At 43.8% G+C, this 14517-nt stretch overlaps 1 protein-coding gene across 3 annotated transcripts in view; it reads left to right on the top strand.

The window, feature by feature from the left end:
- The window catches only part of col7a1 (collagen, type VII, alpha 1), a 436569-nt gene that overhangs the window by 72954 nt on the left and 349098 nt on the right, over positions 1–14517 (top strand). For all 3 annotated transcript variants that reach the window (XM_072581827.1, XM_072581825.1, XM_072581826.1), the window contains exons 4-9: positions 406–565; positions 2749–2842; positions 2953–3114; positions 5054–5217; positions 9232–9361; positions 11647–11766. In XM_072581827.1, coding sequence (XP_072437928.1) covers positions 406–565; positions 2749–2842; positions 2953–3114; positions 5054–5217; positions 9232–9361; positions 11647–11766 — 830 coding nt within the window. The remainder of the gene's footprint in view (positions 1–405; positions 566–2748; positions 2843–2952; positions 3115–5053; positions 5218–9231; positions 9362–11646; positions 11767–14517) is intronic.

Here is a 14517-nt window from a genome sequence, read left to right as displayed (position 1 = left end):
ACCAGGTCCATGCTCATCCTTTCTCTCTCTGACATCTCTCCTGTAAGAACATGTTTGATTTTTACCCTTTCATGCCAAGGGGTGTTTATGGGGATTGTTGCAAGTATTTGGAACAGCGCTTAAGTTGCGATGATCTGTTGGGTTTTTGGATTGGTTGAATTATTCTATATTTTGTTCTCTTATGTTTCATGTGGTAATCTTGTAAATAAGTTCTGTTTTGTTTAAAACTAAGTGGTTGACCTAGCTGCATCATTCCTGGAATATCCACTTTACACCTGCTTAAGACAACTAGTCAAGTTAGGGTCCAGTCAACTTTCTTGAAATGTTTAGAGGGGCCTGGCCTGGTTCATAACAACAGCATCTGTTTTAGATCTGGAATGATTTGTCTTTTTTGCTTTGAAAAAGGATTGAATTCTCTTTTGAGGACCACAGCAACGGATCCCAAATACTGACTGCCATCCGCAATTTGCGTTATAAAGGTGGGAACACAAGAACGGGAGCGGGACTGAAATACGTAGCAGACAACTTCTTTGGATCTGCTAAGCTGAGGCGTGCTGTGCCCAAGGTGAGAGCACAGTTCCCACTCTGAATATGTATCCATTTAAATATCTCGTGCACCTTTTAATCTTCCACATTCACTACTTCAACTGCTGATGTACAATGTGTACCATTGCAGTACAACAACTCTCAAGGGCTTGCCAACAGCACCTTCCAAAGCCCTGCTCTCTACCATCTAGAAGGATGAGGACAGCAGATACATGGGAACACCACCTCTTGCAAGTTCCCCTCCAAGCCACTTACTGTCCTGACTGGAAATATGTTGCCGTTCCTTCACTGTTTCTGGGTCAAAATTCTGGAATTTCCTCCCAAAGCACATGGACTGCAGCAGTTCAAGACGGCAGCTCACCCCCACCACCTTCCCAAGGCTAATTCAGGTCAGGCAATAAATGCTGGCCCAGCCAGCAATGTCCATGTCATGCGAGTGAATGTGAAAAATCAGGCATTGTCTCTCTGTAGGAAGGGTAGCTTCTTGGAGCCGAAAAAAATGAAACAGTTAAATTGCCCTGAAATGACAACGGGAGTCACAGGTTATAATTATGGAGGAATAATACTTGAATAGTTCGGATTTTAATTTCTGATCATAAACAGTCAATTGAAATGCCAACCTGTAGAAGTAAAGGCTGGATTCCAAATGTGAATACATTTGGCTAATTGGACACAAAATCCCAGTTAGACCATACCTGGAGATCAATGTTGTGGGCATTGTATTCTGGGAAGGATGTATTGGCTTTGGAAGGAGTACATCACAGATTGACTGACTGGAATTTCCTTTTTCTAATATTCGTTTACTTAATGATTGCTAGACCAGCATTTATTACCAATCCCTAATTGCCCGGTGGGGGGGGGGGGGGAGCAGAGAGAAGTTAAAAAATCCATTACGTTGCTGTGGGTCTGGATTCACATGTAGGTCAGACCAGGTAAGGATCACCATTTCCTTCCCTTAAAGATTTTAATGACTCAAGTGGTTTTTTTCCCAATTGACAATGGAGTCATGGTCATCATTTGACTTTTTTTTAAATTCCAAATGTTCATTTATTTCAAGCTCCATCTAGTGTGATGGGATTTGAGCCCAGTTCCCCAGCATGTTATCTGGCTCTCTAGTTTAACAGCCCAGCATTAACACCACTAAGCCACTGCTTCCCCATATGTTGTCAAGGGTGCCAACAATTAAATTTATGAAGGAAGAACATATACCCTTGGATGATGTGTCCTGGAGTAAAAAAACATTTAAAGGTGACTTAATTGTGGTTTTTTGGAGACCGGGTGGATAGATAGAAACTGTTTTCAATTGTAAAGGAGTCTAGTCAATGCCAGGGATTCAGCAGAGAAATTAGAAAGGCAAATTAGAAATTCTTCAATCCAAGGGTAGGGCAGGAGTGTGGAACTCTGTTCCTCAAAGCAGTGCCTACCAACTTGATAATTGATAGACCTGAGCCAGTCAAGGATTGGGAGAGGTGGAGATCCACGTGTGTGTGTGTGTGTGTGTGTTCCCAATGGAGAGGGCTGAACTGTCCCTTGTAACATGTAGATGTGACCCTCTTTGGCTCAACTTAAGGATCTTACTCCCAGATCCAACAGGAGGTAAACCAGACCCATTTGACTTGGCTGTTCTCCCCTTAGCCAATAAATATAGCCGTTGCATAATAACCCTCAGCGGAAGACTCAGCACTGGCCCCCAGCAGAAAAGCAACCATCAGTGAGTTGGATAATACTAGTTTTAGGTGAGTATACCTGCTTTCCTTGCTGTGCCCAGCTATCGGGTTGGCATTTGAAAGCTGGTAGAAAGACTGGAGAAGTAAATTTTTTTAAAATTCATTTGTGGGTCTTGGCCGTCGCTGGCTGGGCCAGCATTAATAGCCCATCCCTAGTTGCCCCTCGAGAAGGTGGTGGGGAGCTGCCACCTTGAATCACTGCTGTGGGTTGATCCACAATGCCCTTAGGGAGGGAATCCTAGGATTTTGACCCAACGACTGCGAAGGAACAGCGATGTATTTCTAAGTCCGATAGTGAGTGGCTTGGAGGGGAACTTGCAGGGGGTGGGTTCCCAAGTATCTGCTGCCCTTGTCCTTCTAGATGGAAGTGTTTGTGAGTTTGGAGGGTGCTGTCTAAGGATCTTTGGTGAATTAGTAAAATAGAATATAAATTACTTTTGTTTCGACACTTAAGGCCTAATGTTTTCTGTTTCAGATTGCTATCTTGATAACAGATGGAAAATCACAGGATAACGTTGATCGGCCAGCGTTGAAACTACGGAGCCAAGATGTTAAATTGTTTGCAGTTGGTATGTTCTACTTAAGATTGTATTTGAGTGAGAAACAAGCAATGGTTTCTGACTCTGAATGCTCGCTTGCCTGCAGCACTGACATGCGAATGTTCACTCCTCCTCCCCAGGGATAAAGAATGCCGATAAGAAGGAACTTGATGACATCACCTCAACACCTGCGAAGGAATATTCCTTCTTTGTGAATGACTTTAAGATCCTCCGGACTCTCACTCCACTCATTTCAAGGAGGGTTTGTTCCATTACCGGAGGAACCCTGGATGCACCAGAGGGTAAGAAGGGATTTCCGTTGTGGAGATTATCTTACTGTCTGGTGCCCGCTGTGGCCAACAGCCCCTGTGATTCCTAAATGTGCTTCCTAGGCCATTGGGAACCCACAGACACAATATGTTTCTTGGGGCAATTGGTGGCAATTTTACTTTCGGAAGAGCCTCTGCTTTAGTAAAGAAATAGAAAGCTGGAAGAACCCAGCAAGTCAGGCAGCATCAGGAGGTGGAGAAGTCAACGTTTCGGGTATAACCCTTCAGGACTAGGTGTGGGGTTTGGGGGAGCTATAGCTCCCTGCTTTAGCTTGCTTCTGCATTGTAACAACATTGTGTCTTGCTTAATTCAGAAGGAAGCCTTTTCAGCCCATTGTGTCTGCAGCAGCTCTGAGTGGCTGTCTCACTGGCACCTTGGCTCAGTGGTTAGCACTGCTGCCTTGCGGTGCCAGGGACCTGGGTTTGATTCCACTCTTGGGTGTCTCTCTGTGTGGAGTTTGTGCATTCTCCCCATGTCTATGTGGGTTTCCTCCCAAAGTCCAAAGATGTGCAGGTTAGGGTGAATTGCCATGCTAAATTGCCCATAGCTTTCAGAGATGTGTAGGATAGGTGTATTAGTCAGGGGTAAATGTAGAATAATAGGGAATGGGTCTGGGTGGGTTACTCTTCGAAGGGGTTGGTATGGACTTGTTTTGCCGAAGGGCCTGTTTCCACACTGGCGGAATTCTGTGATTCTGTGTGCCATTGTCTTACCTTCTCCCTGTAATCCTGAACATTGTTTTTTTTTCAAAGAATCGTTTAATCCCCTTTTGAATTCCTTGATCAAACCTGACTCCAGTACACTTGGAGCCAAACCTCCAGCTGACTCGGGCACTATGGGTGAGCTGCCAGTAGTGTGGAGTCTGCTCTTCCCAGCACCCCACCTTAGTAATGTTGATCCATATATGGTCCTCAAGACAGAGTAGTCTTGCTGCTGGCCCAGCATTTACTGCCCGTCCCTAGTTGCCCTCTAAGGTGGTGGTGAGCTGCCTTCTTAAACCACTGCTGCAGTCCATTTAATATAGATACACACGCAATGCCATTAGAGGGACTTCCAGGATTTTGACCCAGTGACAGTGAAGGAACGGTGATATATTTCCAAGTCAGGATGGTGAGTGACTTGGAGGGGAACTTGCATAGTGGTGCTTTCATGAATATAGGAAGGATGTTATTAAACTGGAAATGCGGCAAAAAACGATTTGCAGGGATTTTAACCAAGACTGGGAGGTTTGAAGTATAAGGGGAGGCTGGGTACGCTGCGTCTTTCCCTGGATTGTAGGAGGCTGAGGCTTAGAGGTCTATAAGGTCATAAGAGTCATTGATTGGATGAATACCCAAGGTATTTTCCCCAGGATAGGGGAGTCCAAGACTGGAGGGCATTGGTTTAAGTTGAGAGAGAAAAGATTTAAAAGGGACCTAAGGGGCAACTTTTTCACACAGAGGGTGGTGCGCGTATGGAATGAGCTGTCAGTGGAAATGGTGGAGGCTGGTACAATTACTGCACTTAAAAGGCATCAGGACAGAAACATGGATAGGAGAGGCAAAACGCAGGCAAATGGGACTAATTCATTTTCGGAAACCTGGTCAGCATGGATGGGTTGGGCTGAAGAGCCTGTTTCTGTGCTGGATGACCATCTGCTGCCCTTGTCCATCTAGCTGGAAATGGTCGTGGGTTTGGAAATTGCTGTTGAAGAAGTCTTGATGAATTTCTTGCTTGATGAGTTCCCTTCCCAATACAGAAATCCTCTCAATGGAGAAACCACAATGAATGACCATTCGGTCCATTATATCTGTGCTGCCTGCAAGTGCATCTGGCAATGCATGCGCTCCCTCTCTGCTGTTTTTGGATCTTTATAGACTGTTTTACAGCCTAAAAATAGAATAAATATAATTGTTTCTGTTGTGTTTTCAGTTACTCAAGTGCCTAATGGCCCCTCAAATCTGATCTTCAGCGACGAAGGCTTTGAATCAATGCGAATTCGATGGACAGCAGCACATGGGCCTGTGACAGGATACAAAGTTCAGTACACCCCCTTCAGTGTTCTGGGCCTCCCAATCTCTGCGGAGCTCCGAGAGGTTAGTGTCTGACCTTGAGATCCCTACCCTAACCGCGCTGTCTACCGAAGACAGAGTGATTCATGGGACGCTCTTCGGAGGGTTGCTGTGAACTCGATGGCCACTGTAGGAATTCTATGATCAATACTGGTCACAACAGCACCAACTCCACATACAACTCAACTGGGTAACTTAGTTTGGAGTATTGCTTTCTTTCCAGTGATAAAAAGAGAACATTGGAGCCCATATTGAGAGGATATTGTAAAGATTCTCAACAATGATGTCTTTAAAAAAAATTAAACTTGATTTATACAGTGACATTCCTGAACTCAGGACAGCCTGAAATGCTTTATAACTACAGAAGTCCTCTCATTGTGTGATCACTGCCACTGTGGAGCCAATTTGTCCACATCCAGCTCCCGCAGAGAGCAAAGTAGCACTGACCAGATAATCTGGTTTCGTGATGTTGGGTTGAGGGGTAAGTGTTGGTCAGGGCACTAAGGAAAACTCCCCGCTTTTCATATTCCCCTGAGAAGGCAAACATGGCTGAGCTTTTCACCTGAAAGGCATCTGCTCCACCGTCGCAGGGCTGTGTCATTGCCCTGCTGGCTGGATCAGCCTTGAATTCAAACTCACTGCTCAGTATGGTTCAGAAGTGCAGCACGGTGGCACAGTGGTTCTCACTGCTGCCTCACAGCGCCAGGGACCTGGGTTCAATTCCTGCCCCAAGTCGCTGTCTGTCTGTGTGGAGTTTGCATATTCTCCCCGTGTCTGTGTGGGTTTCCTCCGCATGTTCTGGTTTCCTCCCACTATCCAAAGATGTGCAGGTTAGGTGAATTGGCCATGCTAAATTGCCCATAGTGTTAGGTGCATTAGTCAGGGGTAAACATAGGGGAATGGGTCTGGGTGGGTTGCTCTTCAGAGGATTGGTATGTTCTTTTTGGGCCGAACGGTCTGTTTCCACACTGTAGGGAATCTAATCTAATGTTGAAGTAAATTTTAATTCATCCTCAAACGAGGGTGGTTAAATTGGTTGATTTGATTTTTGTTTTATTTGTTTTTTTATTGTCACCTGTAGTCCTGTGTAAAAGTACAGGAGTACAATGAAAATTGTATAGTGTCACCACACAAGATGCCATCTTACGTTCAAGTGCTTGGGTACAAAATCTTAAGAATAAGGTAGAAAGAAAGAACAAAGTTTAAATATTTACAGCAATAGTTAAGCATTGCAGTAATTTGTGAGAGGGATCAATATCAGGAGGGGCATAAATAGTGTAAATAACCACGGTCTTTTCCCCAGGGAATGGGAGGCCAAAACTAGAGGGCATAGGTTTACGGTGAGAAGGGAAAGATATTCATGAGAATAGTCCCAGGAATGAATAGCTTAATATTTGAGGAATGTTTGTGTATAGACCCAGAGTCTTCAATGAAGCTAGAAGGATGAGGGGGGATCTGATTGAAACTTACAGAATGTTGAATGGCCTGAACAGAGTGGACATTGGGAAGATGCTTCCATTCTCAGGAGAGATGAGCACCCAAGGGCGTAGCCTTAGAGTAAAGGGAAGAGATAAGGAGAAACTTCTTTAGCCAGAGAGTGGTGAAACTGTGGAATTCGTTGCCATGGAGAGTTGTGGAGGCCAGGTCATTCTGTGTATTTAAGACAAATGTAGATTATTTCTTGACTGCCAAGGGGATCAAAGATTATGGGGAGAAAGTGGGAAAATAAGGTTGAGAAACTTACCAGCTGTGATTGAATGGCAGAGCAGATGGGCTGAATGGCTTACGTTTTGCTCCTATGGTCTTATAAAAGAGACCTGAGGTGCAGCTTTTTCATAGAGAAGGTTTGTGTTGTGTGTTGTGTGTTTGTGTAAATGGTAGAGACAGGTACGATTACAACATTTCAAAGGTATGTGGACAGGTATGTGGATAGGAAAGATTTAGAGGGATATGGGCCTAGTTTAGTTGGTCAGCATGGACAAGTTGGGTTGGAGGGCCTGTTTTCATGCTGTCTGACTTTGTTGGACACTGAATGACTGACTATTTTCTGTAAGTGAAGCAATGAAGGGTATTGGCTAAGGCCTGCCCCTCTACTCCAGTGAAGTTTGAGAACAAGAAGATGACAAGCTTATTGAAACATACACAATTCTTCGAGGACTTGAGAGGGTAGGTGCAGTGAGATTGCTTCCACTTGTGGGAAAACCTAGAATTAGAGTTTGATTTCAAAATGAAGGGTGGCCAAAGAAGAATTTTTTTTTGAGGCTGGTGTATCTGTGGAATTCTTTCCCCCAGAGGCCTATTGAGGCCGTGTCATCAACATATTTCAACCTTAAGGATTTTTGATCAGTTAGGGAAGTAGTAAGAGGAAATGGTAGGAAGTGGAGTTGAGGATTGTTGGATTTGTAGCTCTGGCAGCATCTGTGGAGAGAGAAAAATAACAGTTAAGATTAAGTCTGATATCACTGTTCTTCAAGGAGTTATCTTCTGAACATAGGCAGAGTTCGGAGCCAAATGGGGCTAGATCAGTTTAGGGTATCTGGTCAGTGTGATTAGATTAGAGTCCCTACAGTGTGTAAACAGGCCCCTCGGCCCAACAAGTCCACACTGACCCTCTGAAGAGTAACCCACCCAGACCCGTTTCCCTCTGACTAAGACCTCTAACACTATGGGCAATTTAGCATGACCAATTCACCTGACCTGACCTGCACATCTTTGGACTGTGGAAGGAAACCAGAGAACTGAGAGGAAACCCACGCAGACACAGGGAGAATGTGCAAACTCCACACAGACAGTCGCCTGAGGCGGGAATCGAACTTGGGTCCCTGGCGTGGTGAGGCAGCAGTGCTAATCACTGAACCACCGTGCTGCCCACTGTGTGGACCAAAGGGTCTGTTTCCATGCTGTGTAACTTGATGATTCTCTGACTCCTGAAGTAGAGTAAACCAGACTTGAAACATTAAACTCTTCACAGATGATTCCTGACCTACTGAACATATTCCGTGCTTGTGAAGTTCTGATGAAGGGTCACTGGACTCTAAGCATTAACTTTTTGCTTTCTCTCCCCAGATGGTCAGCGCAACATCGAGGGCCAAAGGGCCTGTACTGCACTGTAACGTTCTATGTAATGTTCTATGTTTTATGCCCCAGGACCTGCTGTTTCTCCAGCTATTTGTTATTCTTTTGAATATTCTCTGTATTTGTTTCAAAGAACATTTCTTGTTAAGTCCGGAAACTGCTGTCCGTGTTAACCTGCATCTGCCTGACAGATTAAATTGGCAACTCTGTGTACTTTGTTTTTTTTTAAGAAACTTTTGTGATAACTCCTGAAATAACAACAGGGCTTGATTTCCGGCACACTCCCCCCAGTAAGGCAGAACAACTGACAAAGGAGAAAAAGAGCATAGGAGGTAGATAGGAAACTAAAGGCCATAATCAGATCATTCATAATCGTATTCAGTGCCAGAGCTACACCATATATCTGAATGGGCTACTTCTGCTCTTAATTTGTGTGTTCATATCTTTTGCACTTCTAATGGGTGGCACAGTGGCTAGCACTGCAGCCTCACAGTGCTAGAGACCTGGGTTCAGTTCCCACCTCAGGCAACTGTCTGTGTGGAGTTTGCACATTCTTCCCTGTGTCTGTGTGGGTTTCCTCCCACAGTCCAAAAATGTGCCGGTTAGGTGAATTGGCTGTGCTAAATCGCCCGCAGTGTTAGGTGAAGTGGTAAATGTAGGGGAATGGGTTGCTCTTCAGAGGGTCGGGGTGGACTTGTTGGGCCAAAGGGCCTGTTTCCACGCTGTAAGTAATCTAATCTAATTATGAAACTGCCAAGTGCTAATTTAAACAAGGTTTTACAGCATTCTTTTGAAAACACTTGTGGGGAGGAGACAAGGAACCCACAACTCCCAGCCAAAAATCCACCTCTGTGTGTACTTGATTGACACTGGATTAACATTGGGTTTAATGGTGTGAGTGTTGTAGCACTTGCTTTTTTCTTTTGCTGACTATTGTGTTTTGATGTTTTTGTTTTTGACCAGATTACCGTCCGTCCGAGTGAAAACTCTGCTCTTTTACAAGGACTGAAACCTGCAACTGAATATCTGGTCACAGTGATAGCTCAGTATGCAAACAGTATTGGGGAATCCACTGCAGGCAAGGGCAGGACAAGTGAGTATCTTTTAATTGATTCCATTTGAAGTCTTGATCTTCGGTTGCTCCTCCGCCAATCCTCTTAGATTTGCTTAAGATCATTGGAGTCAACCTAGTGGATGTGGAAATGTTTGTTGCTCACTCGGATATGTTGTCGTAAAACACAATTTTGACACTTTGTTCGCAACCAATATGAGAGTTAAGTTAAATATGATGGTAAATTAGTCGTATTACCACAGACGAAGCTTGTAATCTCTTCAGTATAGAAGATTAAGAGATGATTGAATTGAGATGTTCAGGATGCTCTCGGCTATGATAGGGTTAATATAAAGAAACTGGTGGAGTGAGGCCAGAACAAGGGGACTTCTCCTTTAAAATTGGAGCTGGACCATTCTCAGGTAATAATGGGAGAAATCCTTTCCGAAAGGAAAGTGGAAATCTAGAACACCTTTTCTGCAAAATGCTGGTGAGCGATCAATTGAAAATTCCAAAGCAGAGATTGATAGATTTTTTACTTGACGAGGATATTAGTGGTTAAAGAACATAAGTCGTTAGTACTTTAATTGCTTCCGATCAGTAATTGATTGGTGGAACAGACTGGACAAAGGGCTGCACTGCAGGCAGAGGTGAGGACTGCAGATGCTGGGGATTAGAGTTTGGATTAGAATGGTGCTGAAAAAGGCAGCATCGGAGGAGCAGGAACATCGACATTTTGAGCAAAAGCCCTTCATCAGGAAGGGCTGCATTGTCTCCTGTTACAGTCTTGATAAAGTCCGATGGCTTTTTAAAGGTGATATAAATTCCACTTTTTTCCATCTGTTTGTGGGATTGCTAGTTAGGGCAGCAGTTATTACTCAGCCTGAATTTCTAGAGGGCAATTAAGAATTAATCCCATTGCTGAGCGTCTAGATTAGGCCAGACCAGGTTAACCACCAGAAGCACTTTTGGTGAACCAGGTGGGTTTTCAGAGCTATTGACAGTGATTATGCGGTCACATTAGGCTAGATTGTTGTTCCAGATTTTCTTATTGAATTAAAATGTCACCATCTGCCATGGTGAATTCAAACCCATTACTAGGGGATATTAGTGTGGGGATCTGGATTACTGCAAGAATGACACTACCACCACGAAACTGCCTCCTGCAAAGCACTGCATGATATTTCACATTTTCAGACTGTTGACTGTAACAAATTAAAATCAAGACCAACCAAACATTACTTCATCGACAACCAACACACTAACTTACAAAAAAGCTACTCCAATTAATTTTTTTCAATATAGTGTTTACAGCAGGCCTTTCAGCCCATCGAGTCCATGCTGACCCCGCCGAAGAGCATCTTCCAAACACAAATGAAAACTCCGTGCTACTTTTATGGTCCTGTGTCTAATGCCAAAGCACCTTCTGGCTTCAGTGGGTCTCTTATCTTTGACCAGAGTGAATGTACCAATGGGCTCTGAAACAGAGCCTCTTCACTCAATCTCTGAGGAAACTCCAGTGGACTTCCAGGGCAAGGCATGAACTGGCAATGTCTCTATCTTTAAATGTGCCCAAGCCTCACTGCCTCCAACAAGGAAGTGATCCTCACCGCCATCCTCCTCGATGGCTAAGACAACAGCAGTCATTTCCTCCTGCTTGGCATAGCAAACCCCGCTGTAGATCATTTGACTCTACATCGCTCTGTCTGAGATTCTGAGTATAGCAAGGTCGACTCCTTTGTGTCCAAGTGGTCAAATTTGCATTTGTTTTCCAATAGGTTTTGATCTGGACCTCGGTCCCCATGATATCCAGGTCACAGGAGCTAATCTTTGGGCAGATTTTGGATGCCACATCCCCCTCTCTAGACTATTCCATTTTACCTTGAATTAAAAGAGACAGTTTAAAATCTAAGTCTTGTACTTGTCATAATCCTCTTGTTCTTTAATTCCACGATGCAAGATTCAGAATTTTTCCAGTTTTAAATACAAACCTGACTGTAGTAATCACAATTTCAAAATTACTTGCATTTAAATTGTACCTTTTACCATATTAGGGCATCCTAAACTGTAATATACAGCCAATTAATTACTTTTGAATTGTAACCAGTGTTAAAAGTGACATAACTGTTAATTCGTTAAAAAAAAGGCCCAACAATGAGATCATTAACCTGATTTTTTTTTGTATGGTGTTGGTTCAATAATTATTTGCCAGGAAACTAGAAAATATGAAATGATGTAGAGGGGAGGCAATGCTTTGTTTTGTGAACTTATTGTGGTGTGATTTGCTATAATAGTGATGTCCTATGTTGATTCACTTTGCCTTTCAGAAACCCTACCTGGAGTTTCCAATTTCCGAGTGGCCAAACCTGGACACTTCCGACTGAAACTGGCGTGGAAACCTCCCGTTCTTCCTCTGCAAGGATACCGGCTGACCTACAAGACGAGAGGTCAGGGGAATCTTTTTTAATGTTGAGTGCACAAGACAGGGGGATTTCCAAATTTTTAATTTTGTTATTCATTTTGTGGGCTGTGGACATTGCTGGCTGGCCAGTATTTTATTGTCTGTCCCTGGTTGCCCTTGTGAAGGTGAGCTGCCTCATTGAACTGCTGCAGTATGCCTTCTGTGTGTTGACCATTAGGGAGGGAATTCTGGGATTTTGACCCAGTGACCGTGAAGGAATGGTGATTATATTTCCAAGTTGGGATGGTGTGTGGCCTGGAGGGGAACTTGCAGAGGGTGGTGTTCCCATGTATGTGCTGCCCTTGTCCTTCTAGGTGGAAGCGATCTTGTCTTAGAGGGTGCTATTTAAGGGTCTTTGAATTTCTGCAGTATATCTTGTAGATGGCCTCTAACAGGACCCCATTGATAATTGCAATGATCCCTTGGTGAGACCTGTTAGAGTGGGGTGGGGTGAGGGAATCTAGGAACAGCCCACTTGGGAAGCTATGTTCATTATTTTTCCCTTGATTTTGGTTTGATCAGTTTGTGGAGAAATTCTGGGAATTGAGTGGCAGAACTGGTCAATTTTTAGTCACTTTAGATTGAAATACTCTTCCTTTGCTAGTTGATAAAGGCATGGAGTTACCCAGCACAGAAACAGACCCTTTGGTCCAACCTGTCCATGTCAGCCAGACATCCACAACCAGGCATCTACTTTTGGTCCATATCCCTTAATACCTCTGGTTAACAAAAAACTATCTCTTACTGATTTAAAATTAACAACTGGTCTAGATTTCACGGTGGAAGAGTGTTCCAAAGCTCTACCACCCTTGGTGTGTACAAGTGCTTCCCAACCGTCTGACCCTAATTCTCAGACTATACCCCCATAGAATCCCCCAACCTGTAGACTTTATCTTTATCTACCCTGTCTTTTCATATGAATAGCTTGAGGACTTCAATCAAATCGCTCCCTAAACCTAAATTCTAGAAGATAAAAGTCAAGCTTGTACAATCTCTCCTCATACCTTAACATAAGGGGTAAAGTTATCATTCCAGTAAACCCTCCAAGGCCAATTTATCCTTCCTAAGGTGTAGTGGCTTGATCTGCTCGCAGTACTCAGAGTGGCATCAAACCAAGGTTTTATATAATTGCAGCATTACTTCTATATCCTTATACTCCTGTCTTCCAGATATAAAAAGCAGCATTCCATTAACTTTCTTGATTGATTTTCTGCACCTATTTCTGACAATTTAAAGATCTATATGAGTAAACCAAGTCTCTTTGGACTTCCATTGTACTTAATTTCAAACCATTTAGAAAATACTCAAATCTCTCAATTTTCAGTGCAAAGTTGCTAACCTCACACTTGCTTATGCTGAATTCCATTTGCGAGAGTTTTACCCATTCACTTAGTCTATCAGTATCCCTTTGTAATTTCATACTGATATCTACATTGTCTACAAAGCCACCTAACTTTGTGTCACCAGCAAATTTGGATGTTTGTACGTCATTGTGGGAGTAGCGAAGGAATTCCTCGGTTTTTAAAACCATGTACAAGCTCCATCAGTTTACTGCGGCAGGAGTCAGGGCTCGCGGTTGTGAATTTTAAACTGGGATTGTAATTTGTGAAAGAAAATGTGAGGATTAATGGTTAAAGTTCCACTTGGAGCTCCAGGGCAGTCGTCAACTCCAGACTTCACTGTGTCATCACCCAACCCCACTTGGGGAGCTATGTTCATTATTTTTCCCTTGATTTTGGTTTGATCAGTTTGTGGAGAAAACCTGGGAATTGCGTGGCAGAGCTGGTCAATTTTTAGTCACTTTAGATTGAAATACTCTTCCTTTGCTAGTTGATAGAGGCATGGAGTTACCCAACACGGGAATAGACTCTTCAGTCCAACGTGTCCATGTCAGCCAGACATCCAAAATTAATCCAGTCCCATTTGCCAGCATTTGGCCAATATCCCTCCAAACCCCTCCTATTCATGTACCCATTCAGATACCTTTTAATTGTTGTAATTGTACCAGCACTCCTCCACACCCTCTGGCAGCTCATTCAATACACACACTGCCCTCTGTGTGAAAATGTTGCCCCCTTAATTCCCTTTACTCTTCTCACCTTAGACCTATGCCCCCTAGTTTTGGACTCCCCGACCATGGGGAAAAGATCTTGACAATTCAAGCCCTCCATGCCCCTCATGATCTTATAAACCTCTATAAGGTCCCCCCTTAGCCTCCCATGCTCCAGGGAAACAGCCCCAGCCTATTCGGCCTCTCCCTGCAGCTCAGACCTCCCAACCCCAACAATATCCTTGTAAATATTTTCTGAACCCTTCTACTTTAACAACAAGCAGTCCCACCCTGTACATGGAAAACGTTGCCCCTCAGGACCTTTTTTTTTGTATCTTTCCCCTCTCATCTTAAACCTATGCCCTCTAGTTTTGGACTCCCCCCATCCTAGGAAAAAAGACCTTAGCTATTCACCCTCTCCATGTCCTGGCAGACTCACTGGTCTATAGAAAATAAAAACTGAAAGAACTGCCGATGCTGTGAATCAGGAACAAAAATAGAAATCGCTGGAAAAGCTCAGCAGGTCTGGCAGAAACTGTGAACAGAAATCAGAGAATGGAATGGAACCCTTGCAGGAAGCCAGTTAAGGTAACTGTGGGATTCGGTGGGTTTGGTCTGGATGTTGGTGACCAGCTTATCCCCAGAAATGGAAGCAGAGAACTCAAAGAAGGGAAGGAAAGAAGGACC

This window comes from Chiloscyllium punctatum, chromosome 12 (assembly GCF_047496795.1).
Source record: "Chiloscyllium punctatum isolate Juve2018m chromosome 12, sChiPun1.3, whole genome shotgun sequence".
Lineage (NCBI taxonomy): Eukaryota > Metazoa > Chordata > Chondrichthyes > Orectolobiformes > Hemiscylliidae > Chiloscyllium > Chiloscyllium punctatum.
Note: the sequence above shows the minus strand (reverse complement) of the source record. Positions and strands in the feature narration are given on the sequence as shown.